This window comes from Aspergillus tubingensis (genome assembly GCF_013340325.1).
Source record: "Aspergillus tubingensis WU-2223L DNA, scaffold_9, whole genome shotgun sequence".
NCBI classification, from domain to species: Eukaryota; Fungi; Ascomycota; class Eurotiomycetes; order Eurotiales; family Aspergillaceae; genus Aspergillus; species Aspergillus tubingensis.
Genome location: NW_023336283.1, coordinates 2,907,717 through 2,932,206, shown reverse-complemented (window position 1 = coordinate 2,932,206; position 24,490 = coordinate 2,907,717). Strand labels below are relative to the sequence as shown.

At 52.4% G+C, this 24,490-nt stretch overlaps 14 protein-coding genes across 14 annotated transcripts; 7 read left to right on the top strand and 7 right to left on the bottom strand.

The window, feature by feature from the left end:
- Positions 1-117: 117 nt before the first annotated feature.
- On the top strand, positions 118-1,300 carry AtWU_09047 (eukaryotic translation initiation factor 3 subunit F; the record flags this gene model as incomplete). Its single annotated transcript, XM_035504155.1, has 3 exons — positions 118-222; positions 291-1,003; positions 1,078-1,300. The coding sequence occupies 3 exons, from the start codon at positions 118-120 to the stop codon at positions 1,298-1,300; spliced, it is 1,041 nt and encodes a 346-aa protein (XP_035360048.1).
- Positions 1,301-2,255: 955 nt separating this feature from the next.
- AtWU_09046 (putative transcription initiation factor TFIID subunit 13) lies at positions 2,256-3,209 on the bottom strand (the record flags this gene model as incomplete). The annotated part of the gene is made up of 2 exons (XM_035504154.1): positions 2,256-2,704; positions 2,780-3,209. 2 exons carry the CDS (start codon positions 3,207-3,209, stop codon positions 2,256-2,258), a joined length of 879 nt encoding a protein of 292 aa, XP_035360047.1.
- A 207-nt stretch (positions 3,210-3,416) lies between these two features.
- Positions 3,417-3,879, top strand: AtWU_09045 (protein kish; the record flags this gene model as incomplete). Its single annotated transcript, XM_035504153.1, has 4 exons — positions 3,417-3,419; positions 3,502-3,611; positions 3,699-3,780; positions 3,856-3,879. The coding sequence occupies 4 exons, from the start codon at positions 3,417-3,419 to the stop codon at positions 3,877-3,879; spliced, it is 219 nt and encodes a 72-aa protein (XP_035360046.1).
- Positions 3,880-4,140: 261 nt separating this feature from the next.
- AtWU_09044 (pentatricopeptide repeat protein) lies at positions 4,141-6,330 on the bottom strand (the record flags this gene model as incomplete). The annotated part of the gene is made up of 1 exon (XM_035504152.1): positions 4,141-6,330. One exon carries the CDS (start codon positions 6,328-6,330, stop codon positions 4,141-4,143), a length of 2,190 nt encoding a protein of 729 aa, XP_035360045.1.
- A 626-nt stretch (positions 6,331-6,956) lies between these two features.
- Positions 6,957-7,568, top strand: AtWU_09043 (CCDC12/cwf18 family protein; the record flags this gene model as incomplete). The annotated part of the gene is made up of 1 exon (XM_035504151.1): positions 6,957-7,568. One exon carries the CDS (start codon positions 6,957-6,959, stop codon positions 7,566-7,568), a length of 612 nt encoding a protein of 203 aa, XP_035360044.1.
- A 318-nt stretch (positions 7,569-7,886) lies between these two features.
- On the bottom strand, positions 7,887-8,840 carry AtWU_09042 (zinc finger CCHC-type containing 10; the record flags this gene model as incomplete). Its single annotated transcript, XM_035504150.1, has 2 exons — positions 7,887-8,571; positions 8,638-8,840. 2 exons carry the CDS (start codon positions 8,838-8,840, stop codon positions 7,887-7,889), a joined length of 888 nt encoding a protein of 295 aa, XP_035360043.1.
- Positions 8,841-9,868: 1,028 nt separating this feature from the next.
- AtWU_09041 (putative R3H domain protein) lies at positions 9,869-12,425 on the top strand (the record flags this gene model as incomplete). The annotated part of the gene is made up of 4 exons (XM_035504149.1): positions 9,869-9,919; positions 9,977-10,755; positions 10,816-10,956; positions 11,015-12,425. The coding sequence occupies 4 exons, from the start codon at positions 9,869-9,871 to the stop codon at positions 12,423-12,425; spliced, it is 2,382 nt and encodes a 793-aa protein (XP_035360042.1).
- Positions 12,426-13,100: 675 nt separating this feature from the next.
- On the bottom strand, positions 13,101-13,792 carry AtWU_09040 (mitochondrial 54S ribosomal protein bL17m; the record flags this gene model as incomplete). Its single annotated transcript, XM_035504148.1, has 2 exons — positions 13,101-13,460; positions 13,577-13,792. The coding sequence occupies 2 exons, from the start codon at positions 13,790-13,792 to the stop codon at positions 13,101-13,103; spliced, it is 576 nt and encodes a 191-aa protein (XP_035360041.1).
- Positions 13,793-14,421: 629 nt separating this feature from the next.
- AtWU_09039 (MICOS complex subunit Mic12 family protein) lies at positions 14,422-14,925 on the top strand (the record flags this gene model as incomplete). Its single annotated transcript, XM_035504147.1, has 2 exons — positions 14,422-14,442; positions 14,575-14,925. The coding sequence occupies 2 exons, from the start codon at positions 14,422-14,424 to the stop codon at positions 14,923-14,925; spliced, it is 372 nt and encodes a 123-aa protein (XP_035360040.1).
- A 419-nt stretch (positions 14,926-15,344) lies between these two features.
- On the bottom strand, positions 15,345-16,145 carry AtWU_09038 (DUF5315 domain-containing protein; the record flags this gene model as incomplete). The annotated part of the gene is made up of 1 exon (XM_035504146.1): positions 15,345-16,145. One exon carries the CDS (start codon positions 16,143-16,145, stop codon positions 15,345-15,347), a length of 801 nt encoding a protein of 266 aa, XP_035360039.1.
- Positions 16,146-16,788: 643 nt separating this feature from the next.
- On the top strand, positions 16,789-17,446 carry rps23 (40S ribosomal protein uS12; the record flags this gene model as incomplete). The annotated part of the gene is made up of 2 exons (XM_035504145.1): positions 16,789-17,047; positions 17,268-17,446. 2 exons carry the CDS (start codon positions 16,789-16,791, stop codon positions 17,444-17,446), a joined length of 438 nt encoding a protein of 145 aa, XP_035360038.1.
- A 555-nt stretch (positions 17,447-18,001) lies between these two features.
- Positions 18,002-19,507, bottom strand: AtWU_09036 (translation initiation factor eIF2B subunit beta; the record flags this gene model as incomplete). The annotated part of the gene is made up of 4 exons (XM_035504144.1): positions 18,002-18,074; positions 18,130-18,982; positions 19,048-19,343; positions 19,410-19,507. The coding sequence occupies 4 exons, from the start codon at positions 19,505-19,507 to the stop codon at positions 18,002-18,004; spliced, it is 1,320 nt and encodes a 439-aa protein (XP_035360037.1).
- A 909-nt stretch (positions 19,508-20,416) lies between these two features.
- nemA (Nem1-Spo7 phosphatase catalytic subunit NEM1) lies at positions 20,417-22,021 on the top strand (the record flags this gene model as incomplete). The annotated part of the gene is made up of 2 exons (XM_035504143.1): positions 20,417-21,815; positions 21,879-22,021. The coding sequence occupies 2 exons, from the start codon at positions 20,417-20,419 to the stop codon at positions 22,019-22,021; spliced, it is 1,542 nt and encodes a 513-aa protein (XP_035360036.1).
- A 1,217-nt stretch (positions 22,022-23,238) lies between these two features.
- Positions 23,239-24,474, bottom strand: AtWU_09034 (alanine--glyoxylate transaminase; the record flags this gene model as incomplete). The annotated part of the gene is made up of 2 exons (XM_035504142.1): positions 23,239-24,310; positions 24,386-24,474. 2 exons carry the CDS (start codon positions 24,472-24,474, stop codon positions 23,239-23,241), a joined length of 1,161 nt encoding a protein of 386 aa, XP_035360035.1.
- Between the last annotated feature and the right edge of the window lie 16 nt (positions 24,475-24,490).

Below are 24,490 nucleotides of genomic sequence, written 5' to 3'. Positions count from 1 at the left end.
CGTCGCGGCATCAGAGGCGGAAGATTTAATTAGTATCCCGAACCCCAGAGTGCCACTCTTTCCCCCCCACGGCCAGGACGAGATCAACCCGAGAGACCGCTCGACCTATTTTTCATCATGGCTGAAGCTGATTCCTTCCTTCACCTCGCTCGCCCTCTGGGCCCCGTGGCAGTGGGGACTGCACCGACAACCGCCCCTCTGAACGTTGTCATCCAGCCCCAGGTACGTGTTATATGGCTGGGTCTTACAGACTTTTCGACCAGGGTCATAGTGCTAACTCTCTGGACTAGGCACTCTTCTCAATCCTGGACCACTCCCTCCGTCGCAACGCTGACCAGGAGCGTGTCATCGGTACTCTGCTGGGAACCAGATCCGAGGATGGAACCGAGGTGGAAATCCGCAGCACCTTCGCTGTTGGACACACGGAGACGACAGACCAGGTTGAGGTGGACATGGAATACCAGAAGCAGATGCTTGCGTTGCACCTGAAGGCCAACCCCAAGGAAGTGCTCGTGGGTTGGTACGCCACCTCGTCCGAGCTGAACACCTTTTCCGCTTTGATCCAGAACTTCTACAGCGGCCAGGGTGATGGCACATGGCCTCACCCTGCCGTCCACTTGACCGTCTCCACCGAGGCTGGAAAGGATATCGAGACCCGCGCCTACATCTCCGCCCCCGTTGGTGTGACCGCGGAGAGAGCCGCCGACAGCGCCGCCTTCATCCCCGTCCCTTACGAGATCCGCTACGGTGAGGCCGAGAAGAGTGGTCTGGAGGCTATTGCTGCGGCCCGTGATGCTGAGGAGCGTCGTGCCAACATCTTCACTGATATCGAGGCTCTGGAGCGTGCGATTGAGGATGTTCTGGGCATGATCGACCGGGTTTCCCGCTACGTTGAGTCTGTCATTGACGAGGAGGCTCCTGCTTCGACGGCCCTGGGCCAGTACCTGCTCAACACCTTGGCTCTGGCACCTAAGGTTGAGCCTGCTGACATTGAGCGTGACTTGTATGTTGCCCCTTCTCCCCCAACCCTCAGCTATCTCTTTGAAACCAAGTATCAAACTAACAAAAAATCAACAGCAACAACCACATCCAGGACGTCCTGGTCGTGTCCTACCTGGCCAACACCATCCGTACACAGATGGAGCTGTCCAACCGGCTAGCAACCGCCCAGCTGACTCTTGGAGGCGAGTCCGGCAGCGGCGAGTCGGGCGACAAGCGCGGCGGCCAACGGGGCGGCAAAGGAGGCCGGGGCGGGCAACAGCGGACTCAAGAACGGAGTGGAGAGGAGGCTCGCGCGTAAGAGGATATCATAGGGTTATTATAACGATACCTTTCCATTTCTCTTTTTAACATTTATTTCATTTGTGCAAAATTCTTTTCTTTTTCTTTTCAGTCTATTTCTCTCGCCACGCAACAAAAAGCATGTCCCCTTGATATCGTTACATTTCCTGGATATATGATATGTTTCCAGTCCATATCCGGTTCCTTGTGCCAACCCAGGGGAACTGAGGTCATGTTGTCTGGTTGGAAGCCTACCTACAAGGATCCCTACCAACACGCACCTCATCAATGATCACCCCCGAAAAATTGAGCATCATAAGGGACGGATAGGACCTTACGAAAACCGAACCCAATGAACCCCAAAAATTGAAAAGGAGGAAAAAGAAATAAGAATGAAAGAATGAAAGAAAAGAGCAACGAACGGCGTATGGGAGTCCGTCTGTCTGGCTTGAAATGGAAGAAATAAATGGGAAAAGAGAGCAGAAAGAGATGCTTTTACTTACGTACATGCAATCAGCCTTGCAACAGAAGCTTGCATTTCGTTCTTGTCCATTTTTCTTGTATGTGATGTAGGGTAGGGTAGGGTAGTTTTGGTGGGTTTGAGGTACATATGCAGTATATTTGTGGCATGTTGACTTTCATGTCTGTCTAGTATTCTATTGATAGACGTTGCAATAGAGTATTATCTAGGGTAGATCATTTCTTATCGATGCAGCTTTACCTTTTACAGTAGTGATGGGTCCCCCGATAGGTTTTCATCTATCTAAGGAGCTAGTTAGTTTAAGCTAAATAGGCTTTTCAATCTTGATACATAAGTAACGCCCCCCAATGCCGACCAGATAGTAGTGGATATCATATATGTTTAGAAATGCAGGTGGAACAGCCCTACCCCTGTAGACCCGAACGCCAGAAAAGCAAAAATCGAAGCAGTAGCCAGAGCAGTAAGGAAAGGTATCGGACGAGATCATTTCAGCTCATCCTACGACCTTTCGCTTCTTCGGCGCCGTATCCTCTGTTGCATCAGAATCGCGCCTGGCATTCCTCTTCCCCTTGCCCTTACTCTTCTTCCCATCAACGCTTTCACCAAGTTCTTCAAGGCCCTTCTTGCCCGCATCCTTCAAGTTACCGACCTGATCATCATTCTGATCGAACGCCTTACGAGCCTCTTTCAGCTCACGCTCCATGCGAAGAAGTTCCTGCACACGACCAAGCTTGTTCGGATCCCGGCGCAACGCAAATCGGAAGTCATCGACCTTGATCTTCTGTCGGCGGGAATAGCTGGCGTACTGTGCCGCACCGTGACACATTTCGAGAACGAAGTCGGTGACAATCTCGTCCAGTACACGGATGGTTTCGGGGAGTGGCTCGGGAGGGTAAGATGGGTGCGGACGGGGGTCACCATAGGCAAGAAGGAGGAGACGGACTGGTATGTGTATTAATGTTAGCAACGACGACTATATATCTATAAAGTGATTGTAGCCAACGACGGCGGACGTACGTTCAGATGCAAAGTTCATCTGACCCTTGTGCCTAGCGGCACGGGCTCGTGGTTCCGCCATATTATTATTATTCTTCTTCTTGGATCCCTTGTTATTGCTGTTCTTGTTGCTATTGTTCGAGGGCTGTTCGTCCGCTTCGGCGACGGGTTGCGGTTTAAAGGCGGGACGGTATCCGGCGCGGATTAGTTCTGTTTCCTGGGGATTGAACGGCCAAGCAGAAGCGAGCTGACTCGACACATGGCCAGTGCTGGGCTGACGGGGAGGGGCTGGTGAAGCCCTAGAAGTCTGCTGCGATGGCAGAGAACGGCGGAGAGGCTGCGAGGCTGGACGGGCAGCAGAAGATGTGTTGCGAATTGAAGCAGGAGCTGCGGCGGAACGATGGCCGGACTTCCGCGCGGAAAGGCGGTGGGGACTCGTGACGGAAGACATGGTGGCAGAATCACTTGGTTTGGTTGCGCGCGGGACGGAAGTCGTTCTGGCTCAACAGTTGTTACTTCTCGTCTGTTGGTTTACACACGAACGATAAAGGTACCTTTTGAGATACAGACGACCTGGGAGGGATTGGAGCAAAGAAGAAGGTGAAGAAAGTAATTAAGAGGCAGTGAGGCTTTCGACTACGGGAATATTACCCTCAAGATGGTCAGTGAATATACTCCGCAATCTTCCTACTTGCTGCCACTTCTACTGGTGATGGATCGTTAACTTCTAGTGCATGATGCAGTCTGCCTTGTTCAACTTTCAATCACTTCTGCTCGTGTTCTTGCTTATCATCTGCACGAGCACATATGCGCACTCGATGATGCCTGGGATCATGGACCGCAATCAGAGCGGGTAAGTGCTGCTGACTGCTGCTGTGTAGTGGACATCATGTCGAGTCTATGAAGTGACATGGTTCTGATTTGATATTTTCTTTCTTAGCTTCTTCGGGATCTTCTGGAAGTGTGCTCGAATTGGGGAACGGTTGAGCCCGTATGTCAGTATATGCTGCGTCGTGATGGCTGTAAGTATACCCAAGCACCTTGCGGGAACCAACCACTAGCTTAAATTGCAATGCTAATGCCCATGTTCTTGCCAGGTCTCGATCTTCTTCGGTGGCTGATCGACTCGCCCCAACTCCTTGCGGTCTCAGATTAGATGGTCATTCTACCAGGTGGTGGCGTTACTGAAGCTTCTCTTTTCGCATCTTCTTTTCTTGCAGGGGTCTCTCATGATTATTGATCTGTATATCGTACATAAATTCTACACTATCAGGATGTCTATGTTCAAAAAGGATTTTGTCCGAAACCACCGTAATCCCAGGTCCGCGCTAGAGATGCAAGAGAATAAACAGAAACAGACGGGAAACAGAAGAAAGGGTATCTCATGCGTTGGCCTTTAGACGTTGCAGGCCTCGATCGAGCAGCTGCTCAGTTTCCGCTTCGTCCAGCTGGGGAGATTCGGGGTTCGGATTGAAAGCATCCCTCCTCAAGTGTGAGGCAGATTTCAGGTCCAGCTGTTCCACAGCAATCCAGAGCTGCTCCGGATCCCGGAGGTAGCGTAGGCCCTTCATCGTGTAAGCATCGATAGACAGGCCCTGATCCTCGAGGTCCTTGATAGACTGCGCGATGGCAGATGCATTCTGCTGACTGGCAAACCCGCTGATGATGACATTCCAGGTCGTCATACTGTATACGACTCCATGCTTGGCCATCATCTCTCTCACCTTCTCAGCCGCGAGTGGCTGGTTATTGTAGATGAAAGCACTTAACAGCAGCGTCCAGGTCAAGACCGTTGGCTGCGTCTGCGTGAAAGTTGATTCAGAGCTGCCAGTCTTGGCGTCGACCTCAGTAGCAGACTGTAGCATATCTTCAACAACGCGCACAGCGGGTCGTAGCCCGTGTGCATTGTTGCGATACGCAAGCATGAACTCATTGTAGGTATGGTCGGTCGCAGCTAGAGGGGCTATATCTTTGTGGCCTTGCAACACCAATTCCCGGAACCTGGTATAGACACGTTCGACACTGCCCACGTGGGCTTGACACCGAAGCCAAGTCGCAATAACGAGATACAAGGCAATGACTGACGGTGGCGTCTTCTCGCCAGTCGTTGGAAGATCGTATTGACGAGGGACAATCGAGAGCTCCTTCAAGGGCGTTATGTCATGCAGCTCACAATACATGCGCAACAGAGAGTAGAAAATCTCCCGGCGGTCTGTAGCACCATCGAGGTGCTTCACGTTGAAAACGAAGTGGGAGTGGAAAAGCTTGCTCGCAATATAGGGGTTCTTCTTGAGCTCTGGCTGGCTTTCAAGTTCCTCCATCAAGTGTGTCATTCGCTCTCTGTCTTGACGAGCGACAGCATCGCTAAGTAGAGTCAGATAAGTGTACGAATCAAGCTGGAAGCCTTGAGCCTTCATGTGGCGTAGTACGTCAAGCCCTAATTGAGGATCCCCTGTCTTGAAGGCGTTGGAAAGTACCACGTTCATCATGTCTCGGTCGGGCTGCACCCCCATACTGAGGAGTTCGGGAAGAATGCGGAAATTGCGTCCATCCGGACCATCCACAACCGAGTCGAGGACTAAGAGCTTGCTGCAATGGCGTGAAACCGCTATCTCCATGGGGCTCTGATGTAATCTCCAAAACTGCCGCCCAGCCCTGCGCAGTGCCAGGAGTGCGTTGTCAACGTCTTTGAATTCCGTGAAGCGGCCCATGAAACCAAGGTAGGTCTCGCCCTTCAATCTATGCTTCCTGGTCTCCACAAGATCCCAAGCCTCATAGACGGCGCTACGGTCAGCCTTCTTTATGAAGAAGCGCACACCCTTCTGCGGCACATAGGAGACAGGCCACTGCATGGGATCCAAGCAGGCACGTATGACAGACTGATAGTTGTGGGAATTCTTGGCCCACCGCTGCATCTCACGAGAATGAATAGTGTCCAAATAGATTAGACAGTCCGCAATCATAGCAAAGACCGGTTTGACAGAAGCCTGACAAGTGACTAAGAGGAATTCCAAGGCCAGCTCAGGAGAGTTCCGCAACAGCCACAGCGACAATCGTCCCCAGTGGATCTCCATTTCCAGCGGAGTAAGGCCATTCCAGGCCTCACGGAACGCTCCTAGGCTGTCCATTTGAATTGTCTCCAGCAGCTCCTTATCTTTCGAATCCAGAGGGTAAGGCACCAACTCTTCCTGCACTTCTCTGCCATCGTACTTCGCTTGGAATAACTCTCTCTGCGCAAACCTCCATTTTCGAATATCATCGCCACTGCACGTATATGATCCGGACCTGATAGCCAAATCCAAGGCTTTGGTTTCTTTTCCAAAGCGTAATGTCAAGAGCGGCTTCACATCGCTGAAGCTCGCGAGGGTAGGCGGGGTACGCAAACTGCGTTTCTGCACGACGGATAGGGTAGTGTTTTTGTTGATGAGCGATAGTAAAGTTGCATTGCGAGAAGCAGCTCCGGGTGACAGAAGTGAGAACTCCCTTTTGGTAATCGAGGGCTGGTTATGAAGTACACTATTCCCTGCAGATCGGCCGAAGGTAGTTGTATGGAAGAGGCGTTGGGTCTTCATTTCCGGAATAACAGTGCTGTAGACACTGAAATGCCTCACACCATTTGAAAAATTAACTGGCTGACTGGACGTATTCGATCGCGGCGCATTGTCGACAAAGGATCTTGCATCCTGGGGTCCTTCTCTCCGTCGCCCGAGGCGGAGCCTATGCTGCGGGTTGTAGACCGGCAATCCAGCGCAGACGCGGGAACGCGGGAGATAGTGCGGACAAGGTAACATTCAGACTCACAGCTTGTTCAGCTCATATCTCGATTGAAAGTTGCGAGAACAATCACCGCGCGGGTTCGGGGCCGGGGAACGAAGGGAAGCACGATTGTTGTAGCCAATAATCTTTCCCTCCGCCGCCGGATTTTGCTCCGGCGCCTATGTGGCTGGTGCGGTACAGATGTGGCGCAGCACCGCCCGATAACCAAAGCACAAGCAAGTATCTACCGAAAGATCATTCTAGACTTCATCATCACATCGTCTCAGTTCTCGGGTGACGCGAGACCCTTTCGAAAAGACTCGGAGCTTTCTGCGGGCAGAATAAAAAGATCGCTACTCGTTTCTCACCCCGTACTTACACCGTATCGTGAAATCCTTCCCCCCGCTCGATTTTTATATCCGACCCTCCTCCCCCCGCCGTGATGTCGTCGAATCATGCTTCTCTCGATGCGGCGGCAAATGAGCGCAAAGCACGCCTTGCAAAGCTTGCTGCGCTGAAGCGGAAACAACCAGAGCCAGAGCCATTGACCGAAGCTGGTGCCGCCGATGAAGAATTGGAAGATGCTGCTCCAGATGTAACAAAGCAATACCTCTCCGGGAGGAACTACGACGCAGAAATGCGCGGCCCAAAGCTGGGCTTCGACACCGCCCCATCAGATGGTCAGATTACCGTGGAAGCGCAGGCTGCAGAAATCGCAAGGGCTACCGCAGAAAAAGCCAAGGAGGATGAGGAAGGTGACCAGCCCATTGACCTCTTCAAGCTACAGCCCAAGAAGCCGAATTGGGATCTGAAGCGGGACCTGGATGAGAAGATGAACGTCCTCAATGTTAGAACTCAGAACGCGATCGCGAAATTGGTCCGCCAACGGATAGAAGAGGCACAGCGCGCAGCTCAGGCGAAAGGAGCAGGTGCCAATGGAGGTGAACAGGGCGAGGAAGTCGGCATTGAAGGTGATATGTTGGTCCAGGGCATTCATGTCCGTGAGAGGGAAGAGGAGGAGGCAGGCAATGATCTGGAGGATGACGAGGCATGATTTTGATACCCCATGGGAAGATGTATGGTAGCAGTTGCGATTCGGTCTCATCTCTTTGCATCTTGCTTTTACAGGCGCCCACAGTTGGAGGATTTGGGACAAGTGTCGCAAGGCGTTGAGGATCTCTGCATACGGTTTACTTGGAAAAATTACTTTCAATGCATTAGCCTTCTGTATGGTCTTACTATAGTACAGTCCCCCGTTTATAATCCTTGGAGAACCAGCCCGTGGTATGAGCCTCGAAAGAGGAAAAACGCCAAACTCCCGCACATCCGTTGTCCAGTACTTTTTCTATTCAAAACCTCAAGCCAAAGACACCTAGTTGCCCAGATTCATGGACTGCGTCAACGCAAGACGCTTGCTGTAAGGACTGAGACTCCTCTCACGGGGCGGAGGCGGCGCGCGTCCTTGGCCCCGTCCGTCTTTCTGCGAATGACTCGGACCATCCCTATAATCTCTTGAAGCAGGATAGCCACGCTCTGGTCGCTTCTCTGGGGTCGCAGACCGTCTCGTCCTGGCAATCCGGCTGTGATCCACGCTCTGACTTCGGGACCTGTCTCGTCGTTCACGATCCCGTGACAGGTGTCGAGGCCGGCCTCGCTCTTCAGGGCTGGATTCTCGACGCCTCCGCCGGGTGTTCCTGTCACCCTGCCACTCACGCGATCGAGAACGAGAGTCTCTGTCCCCGGACGAGTAAGAGACCGCGGAATCATGAGAAGACGCATCGCTGTAGCGTCTCTTCCTTTGTCCAGAAACATGGGAAGAGATGGACCTTGTTCGACCATGGCCCTTTCGTGCACCATAGTCCGCATGGCGAGTGGGCGATCTTGAGTGTGATCGACTAGTCGATATCGTTGATACCGAGCTGACCGAATGTGATGATGCTGACCGAGCTCGTTTAGAGGTCTGAGTGCGACTGTCAAGAGGATCTGCCTCATCGTGCTCTCTTTTGCGACCTCGTTCTTCCTCGCGCTTAGCAAGGATCTCAGTCGCTAGTCCTTTCCTGTACGCAATTTAGCTCCTGCTCGTGACAGCTCGCTCATGAGCTCGATAAAAAGGATAGACCTACGTGCGTGATGAGTCACTAGGGACATCAGCTGAGAGTTGCGGCCGCAGTTTGGGGTTCAATAACTGCTGCGTGCGTGATGGACGAGACGTGTACGGCCGCTCTTGGGCGGTCACTTTACATTCATAGCTGTAGTGCCGTGCTGGGACCGTCAGCGAATATGAAAGTATAGTGTAGATGGTCTTTACGTATCTCGTTTCAGGCATTTTTGACACAAGGTGCTAGGAGTAGCCTTGGTAGGGCCTCTGAGGCCGGGAGCATTTCGATAGCGATTCATCCGGGGCACGTATCAAGCCAGTAGCGGATACGTAAAAGAAGCTATGGATCGGCTGCCTGTCTGAAACACAAGAACACCAAAGAGAAAAAGATCCCCGCACGCCAGGAAATCAGCCTGGATATCCCAAACCCAAGCTCTTTCCTCCCCGCGGCTGTCGCAGGCAGAATGTGGGCCGGGCCGACCAGGTTAGGCGCGCGGCTAAGCGCGGGCGGCGGCCCACGAAGGAGGAGCCAAGCGAAACCCGCCCGATTGACTTGAAGCGTTGCTCGTTCCTTCTCAGCCCAAAAGATCAAAAAGCCGGTCCAGCATCGTTGGCCTGCCCTTTTACCCACCCCCCATCCACATCCACTTTCCCCCCAAACTTGCCCTCCGGTGTTAGTGGAAGTCCAAGGGCGCTTCCGTCTCGACTCCCACTCCCTACTTTTTCCGGCTGGCTTGGTTCGTGTCCCGATCGTCTCATTGTTAGTGGAAGGAAACCTCATTTCCCCCTCTGCCCCCCAAAAGACAAGCGTTACATATCGAAAGCCATGAGCCAATCTTTCTGACCATCGTGTAAGAGCAGCCTTTTTTCTTCCTTCCTCTCTTTCTCTGCATGCTTGCCTGCATCCCATATTCCGGCTCCTGATCAGCCAGTCCTCTCTCCACCCCGCTTCTCACAGAGCACGGCTTTGTGACATTCCGACCGGACCTGACGTCGAAGCAGCTTTCCTTATGGCGACCTACGTTTTCCAGATATGTGCCGTCTTTCTTTTTGGGCTTGTGTGAAGTGGGATCTTTGAGTGGCTTTTGATCGATATTCATTTCGGCTTTTTTTTTCGTCAACACCTGAGCGGGTAGAGTGCAGTCTCTCGTCGGGTTTTCCCCTTATTCAATCCGTCCGTATCCGATCGTTTATTGTCTTAGCGGAAGGAAACGCTACAAGATTCCTGGACGTTTGGCTCAGAGAGTCACGGAATAATGGCATCCAACAGTTCCACAAGAGACGAGCATCGTCTTTCCTTTGCAAAGGTAGGTGCTGCGTTGCTAGTCGGCCAACGGCGGGTTCTCGCTGACCCGCTCAAGCAGATTGCGGCCATGCCTCCGCCATCAAATCCGGAAGTTCCCGTATCATCTGACGAGTTGAACGGCTTACAGTCCGTCGATGGCCCTTCATCATGTTCCGAACAACATGGCTCGGAAAATGTCTCCTCCAGCCAGGGAGACCCGATATCCGTCCGAAACGAGGCTGTCGCTGTTGATCGAAACGTCGACAGTCTATCGCAGGCCGTACATGGTGTCCACATCGATGACAAAAAGTACCACGACGGTCCTGTATTCTCCAATGAGGTTGCAGACAACGCTTCTCTGAAACGGGAGAACTCGTTCGAGGATGATCGTACTCATCTTTCAAACTCCTCAACCAAGCCCACGAGCTTCGATTCTAAGAGCATGGCTTCTGTAACGACATTCGCAATGGACGAAAAAGATTCTTTGCGTCCGGATGACAGTGCGAGCGTTCAGGCCATTGATGAGGAGGAGTCCCTATCTGGGCACGCCTCCGGTGCCCCGAATTCACTGACAGGGTCAGAATCAGGTGCCCGCGGATTCTTACAGAGACCAAGGGGAATTCTTCAGCCCACGGGACCTATCTTCGTTGATGGTATGCAGCGCACAAATGGTGCCATACTGCCAGACACTGTCGCCAACAATTACCCGAATGCCGATGCTTTTCAAGCAGGACGGCCTATACATGGGTTCCCGTCAGAGCCCGACGAGAAACTCCTTGAGGCTATGAAGTCCCCCAAAGACCGCCTCTTGATTCTTCAACTGGAAGAAAAGGTCCGATACTTTATACAGAATTCCAAGTAAGTCGGCCACCATGTTGCCTTTGTGGTTCTGAGTTCAGTATTCTGATGATTTCCTAGGGAGCACTCTTTGGAACTCCCGCCTTCGAACGCTTTTGGGCGGCTCCTTGCACACAAGCTGGGCGATTACTACCATCTGACGCACTTTGTTGACAATAATGTCACATCCGTCCGGCTTCATCGGACGCCTTTCTGTCGGCTGTACGTCTGCGCTGCGATCCTCACATCTTGTATGGTTGACATGTGCTAATTTTTGTAGCCCTACGCCTCTCTCAGTTCTCCACGCTGCGACTAACAGTACTCCGCCTCCCGCCATGCCTGCAATGAAGATCATGCGTCGTACCGATAGTGAGCGGCCTTCCACCGAGGGTAGCATCGCGGCAAGCTCGTCCGCTGCATCTAAGAACGGATCCGAAGCCGGGGACAGCGGAAACGACGGGGAGCGGGGATCTACCCCAGCCAAGGACAGGTTGACCTTGACTCGCGAGGAAAGGGAGGCCAAATACCAAGAAGCTAGGGAGCGAATTTTCCGTGATTTTACCGAATCCAAGAGTACCGAGAACGCCAATGGCGATTCTTCCGGTACCAATATGTCACGCTCGAGCTCAACAAGTGGACGCAAAAAGGCACAGCGCCAGAAAACTCCTCATGATGACAGTTTCGAGGTTCGATCTCAGTTCAACGCGTATTACCCGGGAATGCCTTATGCCAACGGACCAATGCCCTACGGCATGGCTGTCAACGATCCGTCTTTCCCAGCCCAACCTTGCATGGTGGGACCCGGTGTGTCGCCGCCTAGTATGGGCTACGGTCAGAGTGGCCAGACTGGTCCAATGTATTCCGGGCCCATGAACATGAATGCTATGCCACATTATTCGATGCCTGTGTCGCCTCAGATGACCCCCAGTGGCCCATGGCAGAACGGCCCTGTGCCCCAGCAGTCCCCATACTCTGGATATGCGACCATCAACCAGTCGCCCGCGATGGCATCCACTAAGTCGTCCCCTGCGTTAAGCAGTTATCCTATGCCAAACTCCGTCCAATATCAACCCAATCCTGGTTGGTCCACGCCACCTTATCCCGGCGCCTATCCACAACCATCACATCGCAATCCTCCCCCATCTGGATGGGCCGGCTATCAAACGCAGCCTCCCACACCGACATCTTATCCTTATGCTCAATATCCCGGACAGCCCATGAGCCCGGGGATGCAGGGCCACGGCGGTGCTCACCCTTTGCCCGGAAGCTTCAATAGGTCGCCTTTCAACCCACAAACCCGCTCATTTGTCCCTGGTGGTGCGACGTTAGCACGGCACCCCAGCAAGGGCAATCAGCATGGTATGAACCCATATCCCGGTATGCAGCCGGGCATGCAGCCCCAGTGGTCCGGATTCCAAGATTTGAGCAGCAAGGCTCAAGACATGCCTGGTTCAGTTGCACATGGCCCGACCCGCGGTGGGCCTTCGGGAGGCAGAGATTCTATTGCGAAGTGGGGGACACCGTCACATCTGCCACCCAAGCCACCACCGTCCGAGGTGCCTTCTGACTTTGACTTGAAACCGCGCAGTGGGCCCAGCTCGACGCATCCTTACTCGGGCAACACGCTCCCCGCCACCAAAAACGGGCCGCTAGTTGTTTCTGGCGGAGCAAGCCTGCCACGGGTCAACTGACGTGCTCCTGCCTAGGGCAGACAAATCTTTTCTTCATTAGAGTGATACTACTACTTGACTGTTTTCTACCAAAAGTACATATGGTTCAATGTTGGCGTGATGTGTTGCTGGTGACAAGGTTCCTGACGTGGCCGTTCTGTATCTCTGGAAGATTAGACATAGGAACTGTTGTGATCAGCGTCGCATCTCTTGTGGGAGAGAGAAATGATTTGATGCGTGGGAACTGGGTTTCAAGGTCCTGTCAGCGCCGCCCAACCCCTCGCTGTCGACGACTGGGATTTCGTGGGCGTTCGGGACTTGGTTGGAAACCTGAATAACTCGATGTACTTTGAGCATTGCTATGTTTGCTAGATCTTGCTGGCTTGGGAGGGGCAGGCGATAGTGCTTAGATAAATACACTGTATGACACCAAGTGTTAAAATATTGACGTAGATGTATAAGTAGTCGTCACTACCTGGAGATAATCTCGACGAAGGGGATGAACGGGTCCAATCTACATACACAACACCACTGAAACAAAACAGCTAAAATTACACAATCATGACTAGCCAAAACACAAGGCCCAAGCACACAGCAGTGAAGGTAAAGAAATAGTAAAGGTACACAGTATAAAGGCCACCTAGGCCACCACCACCACCACCACCACCACCACCATCGATCACTTACACCCTCACTCTATTGCTTCGCAGGCTTGGCCTTCCCCGCCTCCTCCTTCCCATGACCCGTGATCTCTAAGCGCTTGATCTCCCTCTCGAGATCAGAGATTCCCCCCTTCCGGAACCGCGTGACCTTGTTCACATTCATTGTGGTAAGTTCATTGAGAGTCTCCAAACCCTGAGACCGCTGTCTAGCAACTGTCCGCGCCGTCAAAGCAAACCGCATATCTTTAGGTCCATCTACCAACTCCAGGATTGCACTGGCGGCTTGATCATCCTTCTTGGGTTCGACGCGCAGAACTCGCGTGTAGCCACCGGGACGTTCGGCGTAGCGTTCACGAAGGGGACCGAAGAGCTTGGGGAGGAGTTCGTGGGGGGTCTATTGATTCATTTGGTTAGTTCAGATTGTTCGCTTTCATCTATCGTGTATTCTCCACGGTATGTATGAAATATGTCCTGAGAAAGAAATCAAAGGATAGAGGGGCAGCATCATACATAAAACGTCGACAATGCGCGCTTCCGGCTCGCTTCGGTGTTCTTCTTGCCCAGGGTGATCAGCTTCTCGGCCAGTCGTTGCGCCTCCTTGGCCTTGGCCCATGTGGTTGTGATGGATTCATGCTGGAAGAGAGAGGTGACGAGGTTGCGGAGGAGGGCCTGTCTGTGAGAGGACTTGCGGCTCAGATGGCGGAATTTGGCAGCACCTCCGGCCATAGTGTTGGTGGTGGTGAGAGTGGTTTATTTGATATGGGTTTCTTTTCGGGGCGGAGTGTGTGGATAAGCTGGCTTCGGGGGCCAGGCGGTGGGATCGGATGGATCGATTCGAAAAGACCGGATGGGATTGAAACCGGTGTGGAGGATCAATGGGATATCAGGAGTCGCCGGTTGTTTTTGGTTGTCGATGAGAGGGAAAGATGAAGCTGGAGATGGAGATGGCGGAAAGATTCGATTCGCCGCGTAGCCAATCGGAGTGCGGGTACGGCAGCCCCGACTTTCTCCTCCGTTTGGGAACATCTTTGATCTTCAATCCTTCCTTCGATCCCCCATTGTGTTCTTTTACGTCTTATAATTGGGGAATCTCTTTTGCCTGAACTGTACAGTGGTATTTGGACAAGTCGGACATATTTATTTTGTCCCTATCTCCCGTTTGGTGGTCACATCAGACGAGACCGATACTCCTCGTCGTTCCATCTCAATCAATCCCGATTGTCTGATTGTCCGCAAGGGCTTTGAAGAACCCCCGCTTTCATCTGTACACTTTACCATTCTCGACATCCTCTATTTGACTTTTGGTCAAACCATTTGTGAATATCCGGTCTTGTAATTTCGAGAATAGAGATAACATGGGCTTCTTCGCTGGCTTCGTAAGTCCCCGTTATGCCCTTACTACTCTCCCACCTCTTCATCCACTTATCCTACATCCATCCCTTCAACTCCATCCTCCGTCACATACAAATCAAACCAATCCAAAAAATCATAGCTTACGCCCAAATCAGTTCAGCGGCTTCGCCCTCACCACCTCCGTCCTGTACATCTCCCTCCAAGTACACAAAGCCAATCGCCTGGAACAGCGCAATGCCATTCGCGAACAAACGCGCGCTCTGAACTGGTTGGCCTCGTCAGCAGGCGCATACGACCGTCGCTTATTGCCTCAAGAGACCCAGAAGCGTCCGGATGAGGAAGAAGACCGGAAGACGAAACCCGTCTTGAAGGACTTCTTGAAACATCGCTGGAACCAAGAGGTGGAGACGTTGGCGAGGAAGGCGTATGAGAGTCGGTGGGAGGATGCGCGGGATACGGCTGTGGAGGGGTGGAAGACGGTGGTGCGGTTGGTGAAGAAGGAGTAGATACATTTGTGTCCTAGTGCTGCCTTTTGTTTATGGTTTGCGTTGGGTGTAGGTGTGGGTGTGGGTTTGATGGAGATGAAGTTTCAGATACCCTTTGATTTTTTGTTCTATATTTATACGTTGTTTGGATTTGATTTGTTTGACTAGCGGTATAATGCTACATTTCTTGTTTTCTTGGTTCGTGGTGATTGCTGGGTATATGAAGCAGGGCTTTGGGGGTTGTTGCCGCCTGTGTCGTGGATTCAGTATGCGGGTTGGCGCAGACTTGATGCGATTGTCTTGCGACTGCTGGTACTTGGCCACTGTATGCCGCGTTGACAGCAATGCATGTCCACTGTCAGTGGGCTAGTCGCCTCATTCTATAATACAGAGGGCTATCAAGAAGTCCCCATAGATGTCTGTATAGGCCAACAGCTAGTTCACCCAGTATCAGTCGTGGTCTGCGTCGTGGTACTCATGCTATCAGTATCACTCCAGATGTCTTTGCTCTCTCTTTCCACCGCGCGCATAGCCTGAGCGACTTCCTCCAGCTTAGCCACCACATCCAAGACACCATTATTAACCCGATCAAAGTATCGATCATTAGCTTCCCGTCTCTCTCGCGCGAGAAGAATATCCTTTTCCGTCTCCTCATCCAGATTCCGCGAGGAGCCATCCTCAGGAATAGCAGAATCACCCGGTCCAGCCGTGCTTCGCGACGCTGGTCGCAGCGACGCATTACTCTTTGCCGTGGCCGCAGCAGCAGCGGCAGCACCTTTTGTTTCCACAACCTCATCCCCGGCTTCGCTGCGCGCCCACGCCTGCGCAAGCTTCAGCTGTTTTGTCCGGAGATCTTCCAACGCCTCGGAGTGTTTCTCCCCAAAGACATGTTCGCCCGTTGCCGCGCTCAGCTCGACCTCGGACAATGCGCTCTGCATCTCCTGCCATATGGCTTCGGAACCGTCCACCTCCCCCTTAGACTGTTTGCGAGTCAGGAATGGCGAGAGGGACCCTGGAGCCTCGAGGGTTCCTGCCCGGGAGGAGCGATTGCGCTGCAGAGGCGGCCGCGGAGAGGCTCCCGTCGTCGGAACAGCGGATACCGGCGGGGGAAGAGAGAGGTTGGAGGCATTATGTGACGGCGGGCCTTGGAAGAGGACAGGCGGGGGAAGACGCTGGGCACTTATCTTCCTGGTGTCCATTTTAGGATCCATTTTGGGATCCATTCTGAGTGGAGGGTCCATGGTTGGCAGTATATTTATTTCCTTCCCTTCTTGCTATAGATTAAACATTATAGTATGGATAACAATTGAGTATCAATCGTATAGTTAAAGTTGAAGAAGAAAGGTGGTGATAGTAGTGACAGCATCCTTATCGTTATCAGGAACCACGGGGAGACAGACACAGACAGAGACGGAGAGGGCCGAAGTTTCTCCGACTCCGACCCAGCCCGAGTCCCGTGCCTCGCTTAGCGGCCGTTTAGGGCGAAGCCGCACAGCAGAACATTTTCGATCTAGTCGAGCGACCGCCGGCCGTGAAAGCGAACCCCCCCTTCGACTTTCGACAACCATCCGCCCATCCAGCCAATTTTATCCATCAGTTCGGTACGTATAGAGATACCCCCCTATTGTGAATTTATTATCACCAGTCGATATTTCCCTGGTTGCGAAAAAAAAGACACGAGAAAATCCCCCTACGCACACACAAAGTCCGCCTTATATATATCCCCGAATCTTGAGAGAGAGAAATCCGCAAACACGCCCGCCACCTGCAACTTGTCCAACTTCATCACCGAAATCTCACCCATTCATTGGAAAAATAATATAATTCTAACGGAAATTCTTGCTTTTTCTACAGTTCACCCTCCTTCGAACATAATCCGACAAGATGGGTAAGGGACAGCCCCGTGGTTTGAACGCCGCCCGCAAGCTCGCGACCACCCGTCGCGAGAACCGCTGGGCCGATCTGCACTACAAGAAGCGCCTCCTCGGTACTGCCTACAAGTCCTCTCCCTTCGGAGGTGCCTCCCACGCCAAGGGTATCGTTCTTGAGAAGGTCGGTGTTGAGGCCAAGCAGCCCAACTCCGCTATTCGCAAGTGTGTCAAGGTCCAGCTCATCAAGAACGGCAAGAAGGTTACCGCTTTCGGTGGGTGATCCTATCCTCTTCATTTCTCTTTATTTTCCCGGTTGTGGATGGATGTGTCTGGTTTGGGGGAATATATGATGGAAGTCTCTGTGTGTGGAGGACACAGACAATATGAGAGAAGGGCAAGGGGAGCATGGAATGGAGTTGGGGGCGACACCGGGAAAATACTGAATATCTGATTCTGGGTATCGATTGTGCTAACATATGGTGCTCTGTATAGTCCCCAACGACGGTTGCTTGAACTTCATCGATGAGAACGACGAGGTCCTCCTCGCCGGTTTCGGTCGTAAGGGCAAGGCCAAGGGTGATATTCCCGGTGTCCGTTTCAAGGTCGTCAAGGTCTCCGGTGTCGGTCTGCTCGCTCTCTGGAAGGAGAAGAAGGAGAAGCCCCGCTCTTAAATAACCCAAACCCTGGGGAATTTAATAAAGATGTTATTAGCGGGGTGGAAGGGGGCCCATTCCATGGAAGATGCTTCGGGGCAAAAGGCAAAGCAAACACAAGTCTATGGTCTGGAATTGATGGTTCAGGACGGATGAGACCCTGCAAAATACATACCATTTGCAGCGTACTACGATTGATATATCCATAAAAGATGGCGCCATGATTTATTTCTTTGGGAGGGCCCTAAAATTCAAATCCTTCAAAAAAATGAGTCTAGCTTTTGTCGTAGTTGTTTTTGTAGATCAAATCAGCCTTCCGGCAATCTGCGAATCTAGAACGCACATACTACTGTAGTATCTACGTCGGATGGGTGCGTCAATCGATAAGGACTGATCTCATTCATAAAGATTATCCTAGTATCCCCGCGGGTATCGTTGCGTTCCATTATCTATGCCCTTACGCCTTACTCATCTATAGCCGTACTTTTTGCATGTCATCTTGCAGCCATCTGCATTCCCTTAAGTTTTTGTTCATATGTTGATTCATTTCCATTTCCATAATCCTCAAAACCGTTAGACGTTGATATCCTCCTTGCGGTAGTGGTCCGAGACAATACGGTAAAGGTAAGATGGCGCATGGCCTCCCCTGGAATGCTTGTCAGTTCTGCAGACTTAATGGGCCAAGTTTTAGGGTAACTTACAGGTTAGTGATGTAAAGGTCGACCAGTTCCGCGGGGACATAGTCGTAGAGCGGGTTCTGAACGTCAATTTGGTCTACTAGGTCACCATCTTCGTACCCAATAACTTTGCTGACATCGCCATACTCGATCAGCGAGTCGAAGTCGAACGGGTAGACAGGGCTGAGCTTGTAGACACCGCTCACAACGACCACGGGAGTCTGGTGCACCTTGGCCGCGCGAGCGATGACTCGCGTGCCAGCCGCAGCGACCAACCCACCGTTGGCAAGGACCGAGTGTGTGCCCAAGATGACCTTGTTGACACGGGACATGAGCGCGAAGACTGCGGAGTCGGGGATGAGAATAACAGTGATGCCAAGAGCAATCAGAGGTTTCTGGAAAGCCTCGGTGCTCAGAATGTCGTCGTCCTTAGGAGCCTGTCCGCTGACAGTGGCATGAGTCGCTTCATGGTTGTTGGGATAAGATTCGGCATGAATCACGGTGAACTTGCGCTTGGCCGCAGCCTTGAGCAAGAACTTTTGGACAGTAGTCGAAGATGTGTGTGTGAGGATGATTTCGTTGGAGTGAATGTGTTCCAAGGCATAGGCCGCAATCTGGTCGTCTACCTGGCCCAACTCATCGATGATCTCGTTGATACCGTCGAGAACTTCGGCACGGATGTCTTTGTTGTGGCTTTGGCCAAGTAGGCGGCCGGACGGAGACGCGGAGGCCGGAGTGCCAGGCAAAGACGACTCAGGCTCTGGGTGTGAGAGGAGACTGAACATGGAAATGGGAGTGGCCGACAGCGAAGTAAAAGGCTGTCTGGAGGATGACCGGTCGGAACCTTCATGGCGAGAAGAGAGAACCTCGGAGGGGTCTGCAAACGGCATAAATATTAGCTCACAACAGTCCTGGTTTGATGTGCTATGAGACAGGACTGACCGTCTAGGGCACGAGGGGTCTGAGGTTGGCTTTCAGAGCCCGCTTCACTCAGAGTGAAGTCGGCCTCTCTGTCGTCTTCCGCTTCATCACGGATCAATCCGAGCACACGTCTGACAATGTTTCCGACCACCATCTCCCTAGGCTGAGCAGCCATCACGCGCCTTCCCACATGCTGGACCCGCTCGATCATCTTGTTCGCATCCGAAGTCCGAGTGGCCGAAATAACACTGCGCAGAAGGTAGGCGGTTGCGGTCGCGCATGATCTGGAATGGCGAATCTGTCTGCGCTTCAGAAGCCTAGAGGCTGGTCAGTATGTTGCACGAGCTGCTGCGACACGCGGTGATATGACGTCGAGGACGCACGAGATCAGATCCTCAATCGATGTATCAATTGGATTCGTCTTCAAGGACTTGAGGAACGACGCCAATCCAGGCGTCAGGGCCGCGGAAGTGGACGGCATGGTTGCGATTAACCGCGAAAGGGTCTCTTATTAAGTTGACTGGCAGGCTTGAAGGTCTTGACGAGCTCCAATGGCTTCCTGGTCAGGCACGCACAGTGTTAGAAGGTGGAGGAGTCATATGGTCGCGAACGGTAGCGTACCTTTGAGGTCGCTGGAAGATTTCTCGAAATTGCACCGGTTGAGGAATCTATGACCAGATCGAACCGGAGAATAACGAACTCCACGTGGGAGACTTTTTTGGGGGGGAAGAAAAGTGAGGGTGTTAGAGGGGGGAAGTCAGAGGGAGGAAGAGGAGAAGGTGGGATGTGGTGACGGCGGGAGAATTTGCCCGCTTTCTTTCGGTCTCAACTGCGCTCGGCCCAACCATACATACATACGTCCATACATACATACGTCTCAGCGTAACATACGGCCAGGCCGCTTCTCTCACTCTCTCACTCTCTCCTCTTGCTCTCCCCACACTTTCTTACTTCGGCCCATCGTTCCTCAACTTCATCCGCCGGCTGATCGGCTGCTGTCCGTCTCAACTTCCTCCTTCCCCCCCAAGCCCTTCCTCCCTCATACCTCCCTTCTCTCCGTGAGGCCTCCCTCTCGTTGTCGCCGTGAATTCCGCACGTTCGGGCTCTCCTTTCCGCCCGTCCTTTCCTCGGATCTACTTGTCGTCATTCCGCCATCCACCAGGTCGGGTAACGGTGAAATCCGAAAAAGCACGGGTTGTCGACTGGCGCATTGAGGTCCGTAGACCCCAACAGTTTCGGCTCTCTCTATCACCGCATCATGCTCCAACATCCCCGGTCCCATCACCGGCCTCGACTATCTAGCTTGCAATATTCAAATGATTGCTGACCTACGCTCCTTCTCCCTCTAGTCACCTGCGCCAGCCCAGACACCCGTGGGCCGTGTGGGAAGATGAACTCGCTCAACATCCTCTCGTCTCGAGTCATTGGCCAGTCGTCCCTCCCAGCTCGGAGCCGCCAGCGTTCCCGGTCTCAGGGAGACGTCGCCAGAGCGAGTGAGCCCGGCGATCTTGCCAAGCTTCGGTCGTACAGCGAAAGCAACTTTCACTCGACCGAGGCCCACGAGAATGGCCATGATGCGCCCGACGAGAATATAAACTACTCCCACGAAATTACGTTTGATGAGAAATCGCCCCTATTACGAAGTATACAGAAAGATGGTTCATTTGCTACGAAAAGCACCCTGGGATTCGTTGCCCAACGGTTCTTTGATGCGATTGCGGAAACGATCAAGTTCATCTTATCCACCTTGGCTGCGCCCGGTTTTTATGTTGCCCAATGTTTCGAAGACGATAACGGTCATTACTCTTTCATGGCACCTGTGAGAAAGCTACGACGGTCCGTGTCTCGCCGCCCATCCAAGTCGACTGGCTCCACGACGGCGGGTAGAGGTAGTCGACAAGCGGAGAGCAAGCGACGAACAGGTACTTCGCGACGGTCTAAAAGCAACGTTTCACGGGATTCCATCGCTTCGAGCACGTCCGAGTCGGAAGGAGATCGCCGGAGCGCCAAGGCACTCGGCAATAGTCGGTCACGAACCTCCAAGGCAAAATCGTCCAGTCCAGAACCAAGGCCAGATGAGACCGCTCCTAGACGCTCGATCCGGATCAAGCTTCATAGTGAAGAGGCACTCAAACGACAGAGGCAACGTCGGTCGCAAAGTGCTGATCTGCGCCAGACACCGGAAAATGGGGTTCAGGGTACTCTCAACCTTGACAGTCTCAAATCTCCCACGTCTCCGTCTGTGCATAGCCTCACCAGGTATCCGCATTCTCCTGTCCCTCCTCGCCCGCTGATTCCACCCCGTGTGCCGTCTTACACGGCCAACCTCCGCCTTCCCAAGAGCCCGCAAAAGACTCTAGTCCTCGATCTGGATGAGACTCTCATTCATTCCCTGGCCAAAGGCGGCCGCATGTCCAGTGGCCACATGGTTGAGGTCAAACTGTCCACGCCGATGACGACTGCACTCACACCCGGCGGACCTCCCACGACTCTGGGCCCGCAGCACCCTATTCTGTATTACGTACACAAACGACCCCACTGTGATGAGTTCTTGCGCAAGATCTCCAAGTGGTACAAGCTGGTCATCTTCACAGCCAGTGTGCAAGAGTATGCGGATCCAGTCATTGACTGGCTTGAGCAGGAGCGGAAATACTTCCAGGCGCGGTATTACCGTCAGCACTGTACTTTACGGAATGGTGCATATATCAAGGACCTCAGCTCTGTGGAGCCTGATTTGAGTAAGGTGATGATCCTGGACAACAGTCCTATGAGTTATATTTTTCACGAAGGTACGTCCCGATTTCGGCGTGGTTCTACCGCCATATTCCGGTCTGCTCTAACACCTGCAATAGATAATGCTATCCCAATTGAGGGCTGGATTAATGATCCCACGGATAATGGTCTTCTTCACCTCGTCCCCATGTTAGAAGCTTTGCAGTATGTGACCGATGTGCGGGCATTTTTGGCCTTGCGTAGAGGGGAAGCGGAAGCTTAATCTGGCGCCGAGGGGCGAGGGTGGAGGCCTTTACCAGACCATAGAAACGAAAATCAGAAAAAGGAAGAAAAAAAGAAGCAAGAAAGAGAAAGCACAGTTTGATGTTTACGGAAGTTCTTATAATGCATTCATAGCTCAGCTCAGCTCATGTAAAGAAGAGGCTGAAGGGAAAGCATGACGAGTGTTCACTGAAGCATATTGTTTGTTCCTCTCCATTCCATTACCATACCATACCCCCTCTCCTGTTTTTATCCTTTTGCCTTTATTATACTACTTCTTTGTCACCCTACAGATTCTTGTAATTCCTTTTTATTTTTTTCCATTGTCATTCTTCTTTACTATTCTCTATTCTTACATTTGTGTCATTCTGTTCCACCTTGTCTCACGAGTCAGGATCCATCCTCAACTGCTCGCCTTGCCGCCCACGAACCTCAAATACAATATACCTTCCTGTCTGAATTTTATTCATCAAGACAGCGTTGCTAACTGCCACTTTGCTTCTTCTCTTCTTTGACTGAAAGAATCAATCGGGATCGAGTTGTGAGTTTCTTACTGCTTTTGTATGTCTGTCATGTCAGTTAGCCTGGGGATAGATCATTCCATTCCATCAATGGCCTGTTGGTTCAATCGAATTAGATCTCCCGAGTCGTACTACTCTTTTCTGTTTACAAAAGCGAGAGCTGTTACAGGTAAGTAGTATACCTCGACTCAGGGACTTACGATGCTAGTAAGTTCTTATTAGTAACTACGTACTTAGTACTCGTGGATAAATATATATGCTGTAGTGGGGACAGTTACCAGTGAATAAATAGTATGGAGTAACTGTGAACTAACCGAGGGGTGATGATGGCATGACTGTCAGGGTATCACGTAATCTATACTACGTAGGAATGAATCTTTCTTTAACCTAAGTACTCCAATTATTTACTTAGATACTCATGTAGGAAGACTAATAGTAGATATACTGCAGGCCAAGTGGAGACGGAATAAATGGTAAACCCGATAGGGTACTAATATGGCAGAAGCTGTCAGTTCCTATCGCTGTTTAATTATCGTTATCGCGGCGTGTCCGACATCGGGGAATTCGGGTTGATACAAAGTATGAATATTACGACATATATTTTGTGAAATAATTTTATCCAATTTTTATTCATTTCGTGATAATTTCTTTTTGTTTGGCTTGTTCGTCTAAAATATCGTTATGGTACTAATTGATTTTACAGACCCTTGGCCTGCTTGGCCTCTGTCAAGGCTTCCTTCAAGGCAGCAATGGCCTTGTCGACATCCGAACGGTTGGGATCCGTCACGCTGACGCCCATGTGTCCGAAGCGGATGTACTTGGTGGCAACCTGCTTGTGCAGACCCGCTGCAAAGATGACGCCGCGCTTCAGCAGACCCGGCAGGACGTCCGGAGGAGCCAGACCCTCGGGCAGCCAGATGGCCGTCATGGCGTGAGCCTGGTTCTCGGGCTGGGAAGCGACCTGCTGCAGACCGAGCTCGGCGACAGCAGCCTTGACGCGGTCGGAGGCCTGGGCGTGGATGGCGTAGCGCTCCGACATGGGGCGGGCGGTGATCTGGGAGAGGGTGGTGTGCAGGGCGTGGACGAGCTGGGTGGGAGGGGTGGCGAAGTAGGAGGGCTTGAAGTTCTCATAGTTCTGCATGATGGGGAGCCAGTTGGCGATGGAGGCGTAGTAGGAGGACGGGGGCGTCTGGCGGGTCTTGAAGGTGTCGATGGCACGGCCGGACAGCATCAGGATGCTGAGGCCGGGCGGGCAGCCAATGGCCTTCTGACTGGCCGTAAGGACGACGTCAATGTCCCATTCGTCAAAAGCGATCTCTTCGCAGCCGACACTGCAGACACCGTCGACGACGATCAGGGTCTGGGGGCTGACACGGCGGACGACCTCGGCCACGCGCTTGATGTCGCTGAGGACACCAGTCGAGGTGTCGACGTGGGTGATGGTGATGATCTTGTAGGGCTTCTCCTTAAGGGCCTGCTCAATCTGCTCGAAAGAGGGGCGTTCGCCGATGGGGGCCTTGAGCTGGGTGGCATTGGCACCATAGGTTTCCAAGCAGGTAGCGAAGGAGTCGGCGAAGTAACCGGTGTGCAGAACCAGGGCATTCTCACCCTTCTCGATCAGGTTGGAGGCCACGATATCCCAGCCGAGAGTACCACTACCGGAGATGACGAAAGGCTGAGCAGCAGGGTTGGAGGACTGGAAGAGTTTCCGGACCATGGACAGGGTCTCTCCGAAGGTCTTGACGAAACCGGGGGCGACATGGCTCTCACTGGAAGCCAAGAAATCGGTCAATGAGGGGCAGATCGGAGGAAAAAGGACGAGGAGGGGAAGGGGATTGACTTACGCATAGTGAGCCATTGACTGGAGGACAGCATCATCGAATTCAATGGGCCCTGGGATCAACAGGGTGGGGTGAGGGGCTTGGGAGGACATTTTGGCGGCGGGGGGA